This window comes from Xiphophorus hellerii, chromosome 1, assembly GCF_003331165.1.
Source record: "Xiphophorus hellerii strain 12219 chromosome 1, Xiphophorus_hellerii-4.1, whole genome shotgun sequence".
NCBI lineage: Eukaryota > Metazoa > Chordata > Actinopteri > Cyprinodontiformes > Poeciliidae > Xiphophorus > Xiphophorus hellerii.
In genome coordinates this window covers 23,069,118-23,088,559 of record NC_045672.1, presented here as the reverse complement: position 1 = coordinate 23,088,559, position 19,442 = coordinate 23,069,118, and the positions used below count along the sequence as shown (strand labels likewise).

The 19,442-nt window shown below is 36.3% G+C and overlaps 1 protein-coding gene across 1 annotated transcript in view; it reads right to left on the bottom strand.

Moving 5' to 3' along the window:
* The window catches only part of LOC116726440 (adenylate cyclase type 6), a 51,621-nt gene that overhangs the window by 6,525 nt on the left and 25,654 nt on the right, over nt 1-19,442 (bottom strand). Inside the window, exons 4-19 of the mRNA XM_032573205.1 lie at nt 12,522-12,671; nt 10,808-10,929; nt 10,089-10,200; nt 8,914-9,041; nt 8,693-8,851; nt 7,328-7,469; nt 6,806-6,934; nt 6,691-6,719; nt 5,722-5,869; nt 5,259-5,356; nt 3,959-4,046; nt 2,088-2,204; nt 1,844-2,002; nt 1,552-1,727; nt 429-449; nt 44-73 (exon numbers count right to left, since the gene is read on the bottom strand). Of these exons, the coding sequence (XP_032429096.1) occupies nt 44-73; nt 429-449; nt 1,552-1,727; nt 1,844-2,002; nt 2,088-2,204; nt 3,959-4,046; nt 5,259-5,356; nt 5,722-5,869; nt 6,691-6,719; nt 6,806-6,934; nt 7,328-7,469; nt 8,693-8,851; nt 8,914-9,041; nt 10,089-10,200; nt 10,808-10,929; nt 12,522-12,671 (1,808 nt within the window). The remainder of the gene's footprint in view (nt 1-43; nt 74-428; nt 450-1,551; nt 1,728-1,843; nt 2,003-2,087; nt 2,205-3,958; nt 4,047-5,258; nt 5,357-5,721; nt 5,870-6,690; nt 6,720-6,805; nt 6,935-7,327; nt 7,470-8,692; nt 8,852-8,913; nt 9,042-10,088; nt 10,201-10,807; nt 10,930-12,521; nt 12,672-19,442) is intronic.

The window sequence follows — 19,442 nt, the reverse complement described above, 5'->3', positions numbered from 1 at the left end:
AGAAATGATTACATTTTTAACAAAAGCAATTGAAACAACATACCACTCAACTGTAGTTTCATTGAAACTGGACCTGAAATTACAAACAGAAAATTATTTTTGTTTGTTGGAGTTGCAAAATATGGGAAAATTTCAAATATTATTACTATTAATTTTAAATATTTAAATGCTAATAAAAAAAATTAGGAAGCACAGTAAAAATGAAATTCCTTCTTAAGGAGATAAAGGCGTGCTTCGAAAAGAAATATCATAGAGTAGGACACTGTAATATTTTCTTTACTTTCCACTTTCTTCACATATTTTAAGGTCATTTTATGAGTAGATAAATAAAAAACAATCTAATGTTTTGTATTTATTCATTCCGGTAGAGATATAAAGAAAAAAAAAAGATAAAAGTTATCTCATAAATGTAAATAAACAGAACTTACCAACTGGTTTCATTTAAAGCACTAAAAGAAAAAAAAAAGAAGCTCAGTGAAAAACAAAAAGTATTTTAAAAAAACAGTCAAAAATGAACTAATTGTAATTTTGATATATGAATATTTAATACCAGTTTTAACAATGGTGAAGGATTCAGCTAAAGTGATCCAGCATTTAAAACTGAAGACAGCACTTTTTCACTTTTTTTAAGTAGCAAAAAATACCTAAAAAGATTAATTCAACTATTCATGCTTAGTTTATAGCTGAATAGGTAAAGAAAAAAATCACAACATTTTTGGGTTTTTTTGAAAAACGCTATTTTTTTGAGCCGGCAATACATTTGAGAGGAAGATTTTGGCTTTCATGACAAGAAGTTGGGAAATTATGTGTTTTGTAACAACAGAAAAACATCCAGATCTTAAAAGTGCGGCATGAAACTTTTATGAAAACTATTTATTTGCGCATTTGTTGAAATTGTCACTATGTCGTGACAGTATGATATGAGACAAATAATCTGTGAAAAAAATTTAGCTCCACTGCCTTCTCCTGATGCTAACTAAAAACAACCAATCAGAGCCAGGAGGCGGGTCTTAGCAATGTCAATCACAATGTTGTATGGCGCTGCTCATCACCCTTCTCTCAGCCTGAATATCCTGTTGTGAATGCTAAGTCTAGTTAGCATGGCCACCGATGAAGACAGATAAACGGTTTTCCTGAAAAGGTAAGTTGATCCTCCACCATTAGCACATGCAGCAGTGAGTACATGAGTTGATTGACAGCGCTAAGACCCTCCTCCTGGCTCTGATTAGTTGTTTTTGGTGCATTTCTTCAGACGGCAGTAGCAGAACTGGAAGGAGGTAGAGGAGATTGATTTTTCACAGATTATTTGTCATGACATCAAGACACTTTTAACAAATATGTATAAAACATCCTGTTTATAAAAGTGACATGAATAGTTTTTTTTAACTATCAAACTCTATAGAGATTAGTTGAAGAATGAGTCAAATAATGAGCAAACAACAAAAATTTGGTGATTTGATGCCAAGGTTTAGACAGTTTTAGTTATACAACCAAAATTTAAAATCACAGGACATAACTGCTTTTTTTACCGCAACACGCTGCTGCACTCACATGGCATTGGAGGTGACAAAGAGGTCTGCGTTGTCAAATAGTGCTACTTGTGGCCACTCCACGAGCAGCAGGAAGGTGAGCTGGATGAGCAGCATGAGGGCCAGCTTCCCTATGCTGCTGATTTGCAGGAACACGGAGCAGGCCAGCAGCGTCAGCAGCACACTGTAGCTGAAATACTGGAACAGACAGGAGACAGCCGCGACCCGCATCAGCAACCACGAGTCACAGAAAAATTTGCTTGCTTCTTTTGGAGGCCGCTCCAGAGGAAAGTGGTGTAAGATGGTGGACTCACCTCGGGAAAGGGGCAGGAGGGGCCTTGGCTGGGGCAGATCTCCAGGCCTCCTTCGATGGACACATTCAAGCTGCGGATCAGACACGGCGTCACCAGGCCTGCAGACGTGTTCAGCTGCTCGGCGACGCATTCTGTCAAGCTCTGGGTGTCGCAGGCGAACTGGAGACAATCATCCAGAAACGCATTCAGAATCACGTCCTTAAAACAATATATATATATATTTTTTTGTCAACTCTGAGCTTACCATATTAACAAAGGCAGAGATGAAGACAAGGATGATGGAGAAAACTCCAACCAGGGTGCTGTTGGTGCGAGACTGGACAATCTTCTTCGAAACGGTTTGCATTGCAGCTGGGAAGAGCTGCAAACACAAATGATTTCCACATTATATATCGTCCCAGTACAGTGTCTTATAAAATTTTGTTCATTTTGTTGCTTTACAACCACAAATGTCAGTGTATGTTATTAGGATTTTATACAGTAGAAGTGGAAAGAAAACATTACACAAAATAGGTTTTTTAGCCCTGGTTAATGAATAAGTCACAAAAAATAATTCTGTTCAATTCTGGCAACAAATTCTTAACTGAATTTAGTTCTGGCCTTTAACTAGGCCATTCTTGCCTATTATTATGCTTAGATGATCTGGCTCTTTTAGGTTTTCTTCCAGGATTGTCTTGTTTATGTTTTAAGCTCTATCTGTCTTTCCATCAACTAGGACCAGCTTCCCTGTCCCTACTGAAGCTCTGCTGCCGTCACCGTGTTTCACCATGAGGATGCTGCGTTAAGAATTTCAGTGGTATTTTCCGCCTCTGCATTTCGAGTTATGTTTTAGTCTCATCTGATCAGAGCATCACTTTCCTTCCACAAAATCTTTCTTCTTATTTGTGGAGTGTACGACTAATAGTAGTCCGGTCAACTACTGCGATGAATGCAGCTATTTCTTTACAGGCTTTAGTTGTTTCATGTTATTTCTTTTTATAAAACATGCATTGAGCAGCACTACATAATATGTTCAAATCTTGTGATTTTGTTTCATAATTATATCAAATGGGCTTTATTTACTAATTATGTGATTGCTGAAAGCAAGTTTTTACACTATATTTTATTTAGGGGTATCAAGTTATGTTCATTTTTGAAAACATGATCGATTCAGTTGCCCATCCTTTGGATCATGAGTTTCTAAAAACTGTACAGTATTTTCTGTTACAGTTTGTACATTATTTTATTATTGTTAATTTTATTTCTTTATATATTGTTTATATAGCTACTTTTTAAGTGGACATATATATTAGGGCTGTGTAATTTTACCGATTCTACACAATTTATCAATATATTTTTCTTCCTTGTAAAGTATCAATTTTCCATCCTTGAGTATCGATACATTAAATCTTACTCAAATCCCTCATGTTCCAACTTTCACATGTACATTAAAAATGGCATGTAACGAAACAACCAGTTACAATTAAATAAATAATGATATGAAATAGATAAATTACATTTTCCAATATAACTGAAAAAGACAAAAAAAGGTTCCTTTTCTGCATAACCAAATACACAAAGCCACACAATTAACATTTAAACAAAGCACATGTATAACAAAAACAACATTTATTACACCAGTATTACACAATCAGTTCAATTAATTTAATCCAAGTTTATGGAACAGTCACAAAATGTCAACAAACTCACTCTGTCCCTCTAAAATCTTTCAGAAAATCTTAAAAATGTATCGAATCGCAGTTTTCTGAATATTATGATACATATCGTATCGTGAACAGAATATAGTGTATAGTATCGTGAGATTAGTGTGTTGCTACAGTCCTGCTATATATCTCTTGCTGCTGTTGCGCCAGAATTTTTTCTTTGCGGAAATATAAACATCTTCTATTACAGGAAGATGACTAAACATGAACACCACACTTCAAAACCCCTTTTCATTAACTTCACAATCCTTTCTTCTTTTATTTTAGTCTACAGTATAAACGACTAATAAGAAACAATATTTGTGGTTGCAACCAGACAAAATGTGCCAAAATTCAAGGAGCAAGAGTCGTTTTGCATGAAAGAAAATGAGCAACACTTTTGTAATTGTGCCCAGATGAGCTGCTCCGCTACCTTGATGCAAGAGTATATGGCACAGATGAAGAGAATGTTGGCGAGGATGATGAAGATACTGATGTAGATTCCCAGCATCACTGGAGTGCTGCGGGGAAAAGAAACACATAAACAGCTTCAGAGGTTCATTTCAACAAATGTTGGTTTTTCTGCGCTGCAATTTTTACTGAGAAAAATCAACTAAATAAAAATTATTTTAGGCCATCACATGTGCATCCATGATGAATGGTTTTGGCGTCCATCATGGTGGAGCGGGTGTTCTATCAGATCATCATACGTTGTCAGAATAGCATACATGCAGTGAGTACGCATGCCTGCGCATGCGCATTAAGAAGTCTGACCGTCAGAGGAGATGTCAGTTCAGCATACGCGACAAGTTGTGACGAAAATAAGTCATTAAATTGTTTTCGATGATAACTAGATAGATATACATGCATTGTCGTGGTTTCAAAGTGTATTTAAAGCAGGGTCTAGCTGCAGCTGCAGTCAACTACAACACACGCCCATGTAAAACTCATTAACCTACTTACAGCTGTTAATAGCAAAGTGTATGACGATCGAGGTCATGATTCTATGTTGCTGATTAAATAAAATCATATGGTAATGACAGTATATACTTGTCTGATAGATACAGCCGTCAGTTCGTGCTAAGCGTATGACAATCTGACAGAACACGGGCCGAGTATCGAAGAGAGTGACGTCACGTGCAAAGGGTTAATAAATGCAGCTGAGATAATAGTTTGGAAAAAATACATATATTTTTAGAAGTGCTTTCTGTTATGTTAACAAGTCATTCGCTGGTCTGTTAAAAGAGCCTATTTACTGAACACAATGGATTTTTATAGTGAAGTCAACTGTATAAAATTAATTAGCATTTTTCACTGCTACATTTAGTATCACTGTGAACATACTTTACAAGTAAATTCATCCTTTTGTGACTCATTCTGACATCGTCAAAGTATCATAAGTGCTACTTCTCCACATTTTCAGCTTTATGCAGAAGAGTGTTGGCTAGACTCAGCAAAAAAAAAAAAAATCCCATAAAGTTAGTGCAAATAACTTCCCCGCAGTCCAAGTCCAGAACAGTTTTTCTGCAGTTCTCTGGTTATTATTAAATGAGCTCAGTGAAAGCAAAACTAATGTTTCAACATTTGCAGCTAATGACAGTTTAGTTTGGAAACCTTTAAAGATGTTTCTGCAAAATTTGAAACAATCAAAGCAGAAAATTCTGTTAAAAACAGTAAATATTGAAATGTCTAAATATAAAACAGACAGACGCTGTGAGATGTGAGGTACTCACTGTGGAAAGACAACAATCTGTATGAAAGAAATGAAGCAGAATACTAGCAGAGTACAGGCAACATATCCCCCAAAGCGGTCGTCAACTTTCTTGGAATACTGCAACATAAAAACCACAAAAGGAAATAAATGTTTTTGGGTTTTTGGGGTATGACAATATTTACTAATGTAGACACAATGAGGGCACTGGTATCACTGTCAGTGCCTTAAAATCCTCCTCAGATTATTGCTGCAGACTGCTAGTCAGCTGGCTATAAGAAGGCTCCATTCTTGTCAGAGAAGCAAATTGGAATATCATGCCTCTGAAACCAATAAAGCGCTACTTATTTTTCTTATTACAGTAAATAGTTGGGTCACTATTTTGACACAGTGAAAGTGTAATATTTGTATTAAATGTTATCATACTGTAAAGGAGCATGCTTACTTTGAAGTACAAATAACTAAGCATTTTTGTTATTTTGCACCTTTTTTTCCAGACTGGACGTCTGGAAGGTGAGAAGGAATTTCTTGACGTGATCTTTTCTGAGCTGGTCAATACTCCGAGCATCGATGGCTCGCCCCAGAAATTCATCCACTTCATCTTCTGGGTTCATGGCCTCCTGAACACCTCGGCTTTCATAAAAGAAAAAAAAAAATACAGAATGAGTGTTGCTAAGTAGTAGTAAAAAAAAGCTATGACAAGAAATGGCTAAATAAAAAACCCCACAATAATTAGTGAATGGAAAAATATAATCTAGGAAATTTGTGTTATGCAACACTTTCTCTAACATAGGCTACAAAGAAAGGAGAAGAATGCTGAAAAAACTGGATGTCCTTTAATAAGCTCTAGTTTTGCTTGACCAGCATCAAACTCAAAAAATAAAACTCGATATAATCATGATTAGGGATGAACTGATTTATCAGTGCCGACTTTCTCAATTTTGGGATATCGGTAATCGGCTGATGCTTATATCTTATTCCCTGATTTGATCTACCTCAGCAAAGATTTAAAAATCCACCACTTCTCTTCTGTTCTCCCATGAGAGACATTTGACTCCATGTCATGTCTGCACGTTTGCAGATAACAATAGTAACCCCACTGTTGCCAATTAAGCAACTTTCTTGCTATGTTTAGCAACATTTCAGACAAAAACAATTGGTATTGGTCAAAATCAGAGTCAACAGGAAAGGCTTTTCAAAAGATTGGTAATCGACGTATCAGCCAGAAAACGATCGGTGGTCCGCTAATCATGATTCTGGTGTAATCTGATGCAACCCATTTTCCCTCAGGCTTACATGTGAACTACATGTTTGTTATGATGACTTTATTTGTCTGTCAAAATGTGTTTTACTGTTGTTTCTAAAAAAAAAATAAAAATAGAGGAAAAAACCGAAACACAGGGAGGCAACGGAGCAAAACAAAAAAAATCTAACAAAGTAGTGTTTGGACTTACTTGTCTTTACTGGAGGACTCATCAATCCCCTAAAAAAACAAAGGAAAGGAGACAAAATGATGGATAGAAGCTGCAGCCTGTCGCTTTTCGCCAGCGTATGGATTCTCAGCCTCACCATTTGTCTGAAGACTTTGGAGTCTTTGGTCCTTGGGAAAGTTCTGTCGGGCACCCAGCGCGGCATCAGCCCCTCGTTAGAGTTGGCCCTCGTCCGCTGCATCTTTGCCATCATCGCCTTCTCGTCCTTCTGCTCAGAGAAAGCAACATAAAGGCTTGACCAACTGTTCTCGTGCAACACAACACACAGCGAACGACAAAACAAGTGACTAAGGGCACTTTGTGTATCTGGCTTCTCTCTGGTAGACTGGACAAGCAGACAAGCAGTTGGAGAGCTTTATTTACAAGTTTGTCAGTGGGAAAGAAATTACACACTTGTGGTTTTTCGTGTTCAAAGCAAATCGTTAAAACAACCAAAAATAACAAGTAAAAAATTTATCTATTTTAAGGACTAAAATAGATTTATAGGCTCTGACCAGATTCATCTACAAAGCTCACATCATTTCTGTCATGCCTCAGCCTTGAAAGGAAAAAATAAAGGTCTTATTGTTCTAATCAAATGTTTCTGTTTTTGTGCACTGACCCGTTTCTGGCTGCAGCCCAGAACCAGGAAGGTCTCAATGCTGTTTTCCTTCAGATACGCGTTCCTCTCTCCTCCATAGCCTGGCTCCACTTCATAATCTCCATTCAGGTACTGCAGCGTGGCCTTGGTGATGTGGATCCGCCTGGTAGAATCAAATGACAATTTTTTAACATTTCACTTCATTTAGCTTTACTTCTTTTTGTCTTGCTTTGTTTTTTATACTTTTCTTTTATAATATTTGAGTTTGTTTTCTGTTCTGTTTTACTAGCTTTTCTTCACATTACAACTTTAATTTCAACTCTTATTTTAATATCTTGTTTTATTTACTTTTATTTAATTTACTTGTATTCGTCTTAAGATTATTTCACTTTTTTCATTTTATAAGGTATAATTTATTTTTATTTTTCAGTTTAATTTAATCTTATTTTGCTTAATTCTCCTTTTGTTTTGCTGTCTTTTTTGCTTTATTTTGTTTTTACTGCCTAATCAGACTCAATTTCACTTTATTTTATTTTTTTCATTTAAAAAGGTATGATTTATTCTCATTTTTTACTTTATTTACTTTTCTTTTCTGCAATTCCCCTTTCTTTTTAATTTCTTAAAATTTTACTTTACATTGTTTTTTAGTCTAATTAAACTGAACTTTACTTTATTCTACTTTATATTTACATAGGAACAATTTAACCTTACCCTACCAAAAGTCTTGCAACAATACATCAGCAACTTACCAAAAATATTGTTTAAGAGAACATAGGATCATTTTTAATGAATTAAAATATGCATTTAGATTAGGCTTGTTTGTCAGATTAAAAGTACCTTTTGTGTATTCAAAATAATTTTTACTGGTCTGAATCTAATATTGCTTTAAGCAGAAAATCATCATAATTAACATAAGTAAAGACTTAACATCCCTGTGTGTGATAATAACCTATATAATAATCTATTCCACTAATTATTCTAATTTTTTAAACTGGTATGTAAAAATGACACAACCTCCAGAAAGTCTAGAACTGAAGTTTGATTATGACTGAAACCATTTCCCAGCAACACAAAAATATCTTTGCTTACAAGTGAGACAGTAAATATGTGACTAAAACAAATATTACTAACCTGGCCAAATATAAATAATATTTCTCCAGTTATAATTAAAAAAAAATCTTTGGATAAGGATGAAACTAAACACTATAACCCTGATACAAAATAATTTTCATGACATTCTATTTGTTTTTCTTGCAAAAAACATTTACACCATAAAGTCCCTGAAAATATATAAAAATATCGTTTTTTGTTGATGTTTAGCAGGGGTAGCATTGACTGCATTGATGAAAACAGATTTAAGAAATGCAAATGTGATTTTCCCCTCACCCTGCTTTGCCCCCCGCCTCCATGTGATTGGCGAGCGTGACGTCATTCGACCACACGTCAAACTGCCACTTCCTGAGTCCCAGCACGCCGCAGTGGACACGCCCACTGTGGATGCCGACGCGCATGTTGACGTTGACCCCCGTCACCTCACGCACCAACCTGTAAACATGGGCACATCAGCGAGCGAAGCCCAGAACGTTTTTACTTCATTTTCTACTTACGAGATGGCTTCGATCATGTCGACGCCCATCTCCACGCAGCAGTGGGCGTGGTCGGCGCGCGGCTCGGGCAGCCCCGACACGCAGTAGTAACAATCGCCTAAAATTTTGATGCGGAGACAATGGTTCTCCTGAGAAACAAGAAAAAGAAGGAATAAAGACAGAGTATAAAAAAGTTAAGAGATTAATCAGTTTCAAATCTGCTTCTTCTTAAAACAACGATTCTGAAAGCGAGGGCTTTAAGTCATGACAGTTGGCGAACCAGACGCTTCCTGATATTTATCTCTTTGTTTTTATTAAATTTGTTTCGAGTGGAACTACCGCAAAGTCCTCCATTGTTGCCGCCCAGACTTATTTCCACTTAACATGATCAACAAATTAGCATTTCCATGGTGACAGAGACAAAACATGGCTACAGTTCAGGCTGCCAACATATGACGACCAGTGGACAAGAAGTTTATGACGTCAGAAAAGAAAAGTTTTTGTGACATGAAATCAAATCTAGGACCCGTCTGAGTAACGACAACATATTCATCGGCGCTGTGTGTGTTTCTGTTTGATGCACAAATTAAATATAAAATATATAAACAAGAATGAAAAGGAGGGCAGAAAGGGAAAGATTATTATGAAAGGTAAGAAATAAACAGAAACCATAACATATAATCATTCTGCAAAAATATTTTGACCCCCTTTTAAGCCCCATTATGTTTTTAGAAAGAAGTAAAAAAAAAAAAAAAAAAAGCACAATTATTAAAAAAATATACAATGGTGTGATAGATTTGTTCTTTCTATTTACAATTAAAATCACAATAATTAATTTCCTTTTCATATTAGGGTTGAGGAAATATTGGAATTCAACTAACATGTTTTATTTTAGTTGAATATTTTTAACATTTATTTATTCATATACAGTCATACTGAATTACTTACATCACTCTTATATATATATATATGACATTTTATTATTATTGGATGGGTTAGCTTATCAACTCATAAGCAATTTCCCCCCTGTGGATCAATATATTCTATTCTATTCTATTCTATTCTATTCTATGTTTCTTCTCTCAAAATCTCAAATTACAAAATGACACAAAAATTGTTTCTCATTTTTGTGAGAAAAAAAAGTTTGAGATTAGAAACAAAGCAGCTAGCGGCTGAACGCCTGCCTGCCTCCTTACCGACGCCAGCTTGTCGAATCGGGCAAAGAGTTCATTGAGCGTCATGACCAGCTCCTGGGCTGTGCATTGGGACGCCAGGCTGGTGAAGCCCTCAATATCTGCAAACAGAATACTGAAGCAGAGGAAAGACAAAGAGAAGCAGAGTTAAAAAAGCATTTTTGTAAAGGGACACAACAACTTTTAGCTTACAGTTGTAGTTTGTTATCTGCAGGGCCGCTGGCCTTGGCATGAGGTCTGACCTTAAAGTGGGCTCAAGGACTTCTGTGTGTGTGTGTGTGTGTGGGTGTGGGTGTGTGTGTGGGGGTGTGTGTGGGGGTGTGTGGGGGTGTGTGTGTGTGTGTGTGGGGGGGTGTGTGTGTGTGTGTGAGCTCAGGGCTGTAATTGAATGTGTGCCGAAGCTCTCCATCTTTGGGGATTATCTTATCTTGGCTGCGGGTGATTAAGTATTCCCTCTCTAGTGTTAATTAGCCTCCACTCTGCCAAACCACTCTACCCTCCTCTGACGCTGCGAGCGCGCCCGCACATGTGTGTGTGAATCTGTGCGCGTTGACAAGCGACAGCCTCGGCGAAAATTTGGAGAATTTTTTTTTTTTTTTTTTTGGAAGAGGGAAACAAATCTTACAGCAATTTTTATTTTTTACCGCGCCAGTCAGAAACTGTTCCTGCCAAGCTGGTATAAATGAATACTTTTCAGAAAAAAATAAACCCGGCTTTCCCACCTGACATTGTCGTGTTTCTGGATGTAGATCTTATGAAACATCATGTCTTCCTTCTTGGCATTGATGTCAGCCTTCATCTCCATGGCAACGTGCCTTGGCAACACTGAAAGCAACAGACGTTCCTGGAAAACACACACACACACACAAAAATATAGAAAATGCAGATTGTGTCACTCACAACATCACTGTCTGAACGCAGAATGTTAAGGCATGCTTCTGAATGTCTTCAGATTAAAACGTGATTCTAATCTATCACAAAGATCCATTAGAAGTTAAAGAATTTAATTTGGCTATTTGTAGGTAAAAATTACTGCAATTTACAGAAAGGATCACAGGATGTTAATGTATATAAAGTAAACTGGATTCAGATTCAGGATAAAGTATAAGAAGTTGTTATTTAGCGTTGGCTTAGACATTCAGGGTTTGTTTACCATAACATGAAATTTTAGAACAAAAAGATATGCTTTGTTGCTCCATTTTTATTTTTCATGAACAAAATAAAACAACAAACTTTGCTAAGTTTTTGTACAAACTAGCAGCTTTGTTCATATTTGAACTTAAAAGAGCTTTATTTTTTAGTAGCTTATAGTTTTTTTTCTTCAGAGATTTGTATTTGGTTCAGAGTTTGAATTTTACTCAAAATATATACAGTAGTTCTACTTTTTTGTGAATGTCACTCATAAAAACTATATTAGATTAAAAAATGGCTTCTTCTTAGAAAAATTTTATTTTTCAAAAATTGATCTTTTGAACAACTCCTAAAAATGAATGGCTTCTGAAGATTTGGTTCTCTTCAAAGAGTCATAAGTCCTGTTGTTAGTTGACAATCAATGTGTGGGGATGGGTTTATTGTAAAGTAAAGTAAAAAAAAAAACAGCCTTTGTTCAAGGAAACCCATTATGCAAAACTCACATTCTTCAAGTTTTTGTGCTTCCTTTTGGGTCTCAAATGCATCTAAAAGCATTCCAAGCGCTTAAAAAATCACCCAGGAGTTTCTGGCAGTAAGTTAATGTTTTTTGGTTTCTGAAAAATGACCCATTTCAAAAACCTCCTGATTGTTGAGTCACATTCTACAGGCCCCGCGCCGTTACCTAGCAACCCAAGTGGAGTCCCAGCCGGTTTGGTCAAATGGTTTCACCGTTGTACGCTCTGTTCAACGGATCCTGGAAACAACATGTTTTGTTGTTGACTTACCATCCAGAACCAATTTTCTACTTGCTCGTTGGTTGTGCAGGAGGCTTGACTTATGCTTTTCAAAGCTTTATGGTTGTACAATTGTTCATCTGTTTGCAGCCATTTTGTGAGTGTAAACGTTGAGTTAGGGGCATGACCAGCAGCAGTTTATTTGGATTTAAAGAGACAAGAAAACCTCATTATCTAAGGATGATTCTGAGCAAAACATGTAATGAACATGTTCTGTATCGCCCATAGCTCTGTCCAAACCTGTTCAAGGAAGCATAGGTCACCTTTAACACCTCCAGACAGCTGATTGGGTTTGGAGACAATTCGTCTGAAACGTTCTAATTTTTATGCATTTGACATCATTTAAAAGCTTAGATTGCACACTTTGGGAGTCTGTAAATATCTAAAAATGCTGCGAGGAACAAGTCTCATAGACTTGTTGTCACATTTGCTATTTTGATCTGAATTTGAAATCTTACTCTGTTCGAACTGATAATGTGCTGAGAAAGACTGCGTCTCCTTGGAGTAGTACCTGCTGCTGATTCTCCCTTTGCAGGTGGAGCCTGGCCTGGATGTAGCCTCTGGTCTCCTGAAACGCTTGTCTCTGGGAAACCTCAGCCGGGTAGTGGGTGCAGATGCCGATGATGTTGGTGCACAGGAAGATGAGGACATTGGCGCTCACCTGGAGAGAGCAGAAAATTTATTTACGAGTTATTTATTGTTTCCAGGAACATATAGTTTAAATATTTGTAATATTGCCTTTGAAACAAGCTTCAAATTAGCAGTGGAGATAGGATTTTACTGATTCTCATTTTATATTAGAACATGATCTCATAAGGTTTGATACGCTCTGCTTTACTGAGTTTATTATTAACAGGTTTCAAGTTATTTCATAGATGATACATTTCCTGTATTTATTTCATCTTTCTCCCTAAAACTGTCCAACTGTTTTTGGATTATTAGCAGAAGCTCTGCAGAACCAAACCATGCAAAGAGAGATGCTTTAAAGCTGTCTTCAGTCTGCGCAGGAAGTCACATCCTGTAAGATCCGATTATGATTTGATCAAATGTAATCAGACACATCTGTCAGCCTGTGCAGCCTGCAATAACTGTTAAAATGGGTTAACTAATTATGGTGCCCTTTAGTTTGTCTGATCATCATGACATTTATCCTTCTTATTAAACAAATATATCACTTGAAAAAGTATTTACGCTTCTCCATTTGCTGCGCCTATTAAACATTAAATTACATCAAAGTTGATTGCAGTTCAGGACTAAAATTGCAAAAAAAATACACAACAGTAAAACTGGTGGGAGGTTGAGAAGATTAAAATACTTAGAAGAGGTGTCAAATATGGTTTTTTTTTCAGTGAGATGCCAAATACAGTCATAAGTGCCACTTCTCACACTCCTTGTATCAGCTTGAAAGCTAAATCTCACACGTGCTTGTTGCCAAAAACAATGTTTGTGCTCACATAAGGATGTTTTTTTTATTGAAAGGTATGCACATTTACTGCAGATTGTTTTTGTCTGATCGGCTTTCATCAAAAATAAATTAAAAAAACAGACAGCATTTGATTAGTTTGTTTCCCCATTTTATAATTCAGTTCTTTATTTGGCCAGGATGGTTTCACTGAAATACAATCCCTGGAAGTCTGCCTGCAAATGGTGTCTGAACCAGGTTATCCGGATTTCTGTGCACACACACGCAAATGAGTAATGCAGAAGACTAAAACAGTACAAATTCAGCCGTACAAAAATCAATTTCTCAATTGCTTTATTAACATCTAAACCAGAACACTTTGGAGAATTATCTGTGATGTAAACTAAATGGACATCCACGATGTAGATCAGACTCATAAAATACAGATTATTCCCTTTCAACTTTCACTGTGTGTTTAGATTAGATCACGTGTCAAACTCAAGGACCGTGGGCAAAATCCAGCCCGCCAAAGCTTTTTATGTTGCCCTCTATTATAGACTAAACACAAATTTTGCTTAACTATTAGGTTTTCAATCAAATCAATCCAGTTTTTATCTGTTTATTGCCAAATTGCATCAGTCAGTCCCTCCAGTTTCTTGAGAATTATCATGGAAATTGTCAGAAACTTTCTTAATTGTACTGAACAGCTGCCTCAGCCTTAACTGATGTCAGTTTGTAGTCCATGATCTATACAGTCATAAAAAGTTGCATTACCGTCATAAATAAACGCAAATATGGCAAATATCTAAGTGTTTTAGTACCAAAAACACTTAAGATTTTTATTGCCAAAAATTACAAGAAGTATCACGAAATCCTGGAGGGACTGAAAAGATGTTCAACAGTATTATTTAATTTTAAGAATTCATTGATAAATTAACAGTTTGTGAACAGAATTTCTTATTAACACATTCTGGCACAACCAGCCCTTTAAGAGCATTCATGATCTTGATTTGGCCCAAAACAAAGATGAGTTTGACACTGCTGGACTAGATGTTCTCCTCAAACTCTTTTCTCATGTCTCTGTAGCATCTAACTACTTTTCTCCCAGGTTTCCATTTAGTTAGCTCCATCCATCTTCTAATTAAGCCTCCCTGTTCCACCTGAAGAACAAGCTCCCACAGCATGATACCAACTCCACCATGTATTTCTATGTTCAGTGATAGATTGTTGTTTTTTATCCTTTTATAGATGTTTCTACATAGAGCAAAGATCTCAATTTTGTATTTTCTTCTCTTATGTTTGCTTTATTCCGTGCCTGAATTGTTGTAATTAAAAATGACTTCTTCTTCTTCCTGCCACTCTTCCATAAAGACTACTCTTAATTTTTTCTCCCCTTAACAGATTCCATTACTTTTGAAGGCGACTAAAGAGTTTTATTCAGGGGTTACTGACAGAGTTAATGAATAATTTTCCTTCTACTCTCCATAATTTACTGTTCAATTACATTTAATTCCAACAAATTACATTATTGATAATTGTTTTGTAATAATAGATTTCTATAACTGTAAAATCTTTCACATAAAAAATATTTGAGTAATTTTTTTATTCAAACACACAGAATGTGAACTACATACCTTTAAATTTTCTGTCAGATAACATGAGGGAATATTCACAACATCCTTTACATCTTTCTTGGGTTTATGTCTAAATCTCTCGGTGAAACTGGGCCTGTTTCTGTTCATACTCATACGAAGCCTCCATGCTGCAGTCTGTTCAGAAGCGCCTGCATTTTTTTATGAGACACTATGATAACCTCCAGAGTACGATAAAAACTTTCAGTCTGCATCTTGGGAATAGCTGCCGACCCCACATAGAGTCACTTCCTTTAAAAGATGAGTTCCTGTTTCCACGCTGTACGTGACGCTCGTCACTGCGGAGGCCACATGTGGACACGCAGAGAGGCTGAGACTCCAGAAGAGGAATATGACCTGAATTAAACTCTAACAGGAGCAAAGATGAGGCTTACAACCACCAGGTGCTCTGATGTTTAACACTAATTTTTACTTTGTCCTTCTGCTTCTTCTAGCAGCTCCTGTAAGCTAAATGTGTCACAGTGCCATCTACTGGTTGAAAAGGGGAATACGCAAAGGTAGAGATACTTTATAGTGGAGACAACAGCAGCTGTAAAGGTAAGATACGACATACAGTACAGACCAAAAGTTTGGACACACCTTTTAATTCAATGAGTTTCCTTTATTTTCATGACTATTGACATTGTAGATTCACACTGAAGGCATCAAAACTATGAATAACACATGTGGAAATATGCACTGAACAAAAAAGTGTAAAACAACTGAAAATACCCCTTATATTCTAGTTTCTTCAAAGTAGCAACCTTTTGCTGTGATTACTACTTTGCACACACTCTGCATTTTCTTGATGAGCTTCAAGAGGTAGTCACCTGAAATGGTTTTCACTTCATAGGTGTGCCCTGTCAGGTTAATAAGTGGGATTTCTTGCCTTATAAACAGTCATGAAAATAAAGAAAACCCATTGAATTAGAAGGTGTGTCCAAACTTTTGGTCTGTACTGTATAAACCTAGACAACACAATGTTGTGCATATAAAACAGCTAGCTGACACTACAAAGACAGTTCACATTCTTATATATTACTCCATAACGCTAAAACTTAAACTTTAAAGTTACTATTAAGACTTTCTGTAAATGGCTTGAGGAGAACGTCATGGTCAGACTTTTCTATTTGTTGTTGTTATTTTTGCTGTAAAATGTTATTCAATAAACATAAAATCTATCCTCCCTTGTGTGTCTCTGATGACATCACAAAAGACATAGCTGATCAGAAATATTTCAAGTTCTTGTTTTGACCTGCAGCACAGCCTGTTCCATCAACATCCAGTCATCCAGACCAGAGGAATTAAGAAAGGCTGGGAAAAAATACCACTGTTCAGCAGTTCAAAACGTTGGATTTAACTCATTTTAGATTCAACATATAACTTCAATAAATAGCTACTAAGATAGATAAATAATTTCATCATCATTTGTAAAGAACCGCTGTTTCATTTCTATTTTTAAGCTTTAAAACAGAGGAAAACGTAAACATTTTTGCAAAAAGAGGTGCATACATTTTCCTTTTGTACTGAATATCGATATTTATGGAAAATTATGTGAAAAAGAAAAATCACAAGCGGTTAAAATAAATTGTTCTAGAAGATATTATTGATACTTTTAGGATCATTCTGTTGTGAAATTTCAGTGCAAAAGCTATAAAACTGCAAAAACCTGCAATTATTACAAGATCCATTTTCAAAAACGTTAGTTAATTTGACCTTTTTAGTGTTATTATCATTAACATTTTACAAGATATTAAGAGTCATTAACAACAACAGTGGATGGTCCAAAGAACCACTTGTGGTTGCAAACCTGTGACTCCACATCAAATCCCAATGAAATACGTCAAGGTTTTTGGTTGTAATATGACAAAATATAAAAAAGTTTAAATTATGCAAACACTCTTGCAAGGCACTTTACAAACACAGTATTTGTGTAATATCTTATTCATAAAACCTCATAGAGTTCAGCTTCATAACTAAACTTTACATAAACATGAGAAAAGGTAACTCAACCAGCTCACATCAAATAAGGAAGCCATTATCTGTTGTGGAATAAAACATGTTTCATCTGTTCCTGAAAATTTTTTCACACAACCGATTAGATCATATTACTCTTTTTAATTTTAAAGGAATGTTTTGCATGACTAAATATGGATTTTAAAGTTATATTTGCTTCAGGTTATTAAATTCCCTTTGGAAATCTTTAAGCTGTGAATATTCTGCTGTTCTGTTTTATTATCTTCCACAGACATTAAGAACAAAGGTAAAAGCAAAAGAGATAAAGGTATCAAGTCAAATAACAAATGCTTAAAGGAGCCTGGATGTAAACAGTAGGGGTTTATTGCGCTGAGGTTCCTAGAAACTTCTGAGAATAGTCAGTGTAGAACAGAAACAAAAATAGAAACAGATGGGTAATGCATTAACAAGTTTACAAAGAAAGTAAACAAAAAGTGGATTATAAAAAAGGAACTGCAGCATAATGGACAAGTCAGATAAAACTGAAGAACGACAGCTGTCGGAGGAAGGAAAAGGAAATAAGAGGTACCAAGAGAAGCGGGTAGAGGAAGGAAAAACACAATGTAAGGATGACAGGGGTAGGAAGAGTGTGAGTAAGAGGGGAGCGGGGCAGATATGGGCCACTGCAACATTAGGCAGATGGCTCAGAGCGCTCAGCACTGTTTACTTTACTCTTACTGTTCAAGCAAAACCAGCCGTGGCGCTAAAATGAAACCTGCAGCACCGCGCCTGCTTCCAGGTGGACGTGGGTATCGTGGACAGTCGAGAGGAGGCCTCTGTGTGCAGAAAGGGTTTTTTATTATTTCCATATGCAAATTTCTGCAGCGACAGTAAGCATACATCAGCATGGATTCCCACGACGTTGGAGTCACACCCTGCGCACGAGCCTCAGAGTAATTGCTTGCTTTTCTTAAGAGGGCATGGACGAGTGGGTTTACAAAGCACACAGTCATGTCCTGTGTTTATGCAGCAGCACTCCACCTCTTCAGCAGCGTTTACCTGCTACCTGCACAGAGCACACCTGCTCAGTTCAACAACACACTCATTAATCTTGACTCCTGTCCACCATTAAAATCCCTCCTCTGTGCTATATGTTATCTACATCAAGATCACTTTGTGAGCATGAGAACAAATCGTGTATCAATTTTTTTTTTTTTTTTTTTTTCTGTAATAAAAGCAGTTGTCGTTTCGGCCAGGTTTGACCCGGGAGGAAGCGGCCAACCGGCTGGTCTGTGGAGAGGCCCTAATCCCTGGATATCAAAATGGCCTTATGTAAGAGATGCTGCGGACTCCACAGGACAGGAGAAGCAGCAGTAATACTGGCTACTCTGCAGTGTAGATTAAAGTGCATTTTGTCACAAAAAGCCTCTGCCAGCTTAGAGAGGATATGCCGGCTTAATCAATAAGCGATCTACATGGCCGTATGGATGCATTGCAGAATCAATAATCAGCTCTTTTCATAACCAGAACTATAAAGATGTTGCACGGCACAACCAAACCAACAAACACAGCATGAGTGTGTGTGTGTGGGGGTGTGGGTGTGTGTGTGTGGTGGTCTCTTATTTTTCATGTGTTTCTCATGTGTAATTCGTATATATTTATTTCTCCTAAGCATTTAAAACTGTTTTTTAAATATTGTTATTGTTTGTGATTATACACCTCATGTCTCATTTTTTCCAGGACTTTTTCTTGGATTGTTTTTAATCCAGTTTACATTAATAAAAGTTGCTTTTTTTTAACTCTCGTACCTGCCAAATAGCATTTGAGTGTTTTTTGCTACAAGTTTTGGCTTCTTAAATCATCTTTCATGGAACAGTCATGCAAACGTACTGTATTTTCCAGATTATAAGTCACAATTTTTATATAATTTGGCTGATCCGGTAACTTATATACGTTTTTTTTTCCTCTTTATGACACTTTTTTTTATTTATAGTGACGAAAATACATTATTTTCCTAATTTTTGTGTTTTGTCACATGTATTTCAGATCACCCAGCAGATTTTACTATCAGATATAGGCAACATGAGTAAATATAAAAAACAGTTTTTAAATTCTACCATTTATTCACAGAAAAAAAAGTTATTCAAATAAACCTAATCCTTTGTGATCAAGTGACATATTTTATGGGTATTTGAGCATGAGCAGCTTGTATAAGATCTCTCACATTCTATTTTGAACTTTGACTAGGCCACTCTAAAATGGCAGTGGACTCGGTAGTGCGCTTTGGATTATTGTCTTCATAACTTGAGCTTAACATCAGAAACGGATCGCCAGGTTTATCAATTATGGCAATTATGAACAAAAATAAAGCTTTTGAGTCTAATTTCCCACAGTATTATTAAAATGATCACTGTCGTTTTGACTTTGATCAATGATAAACTGA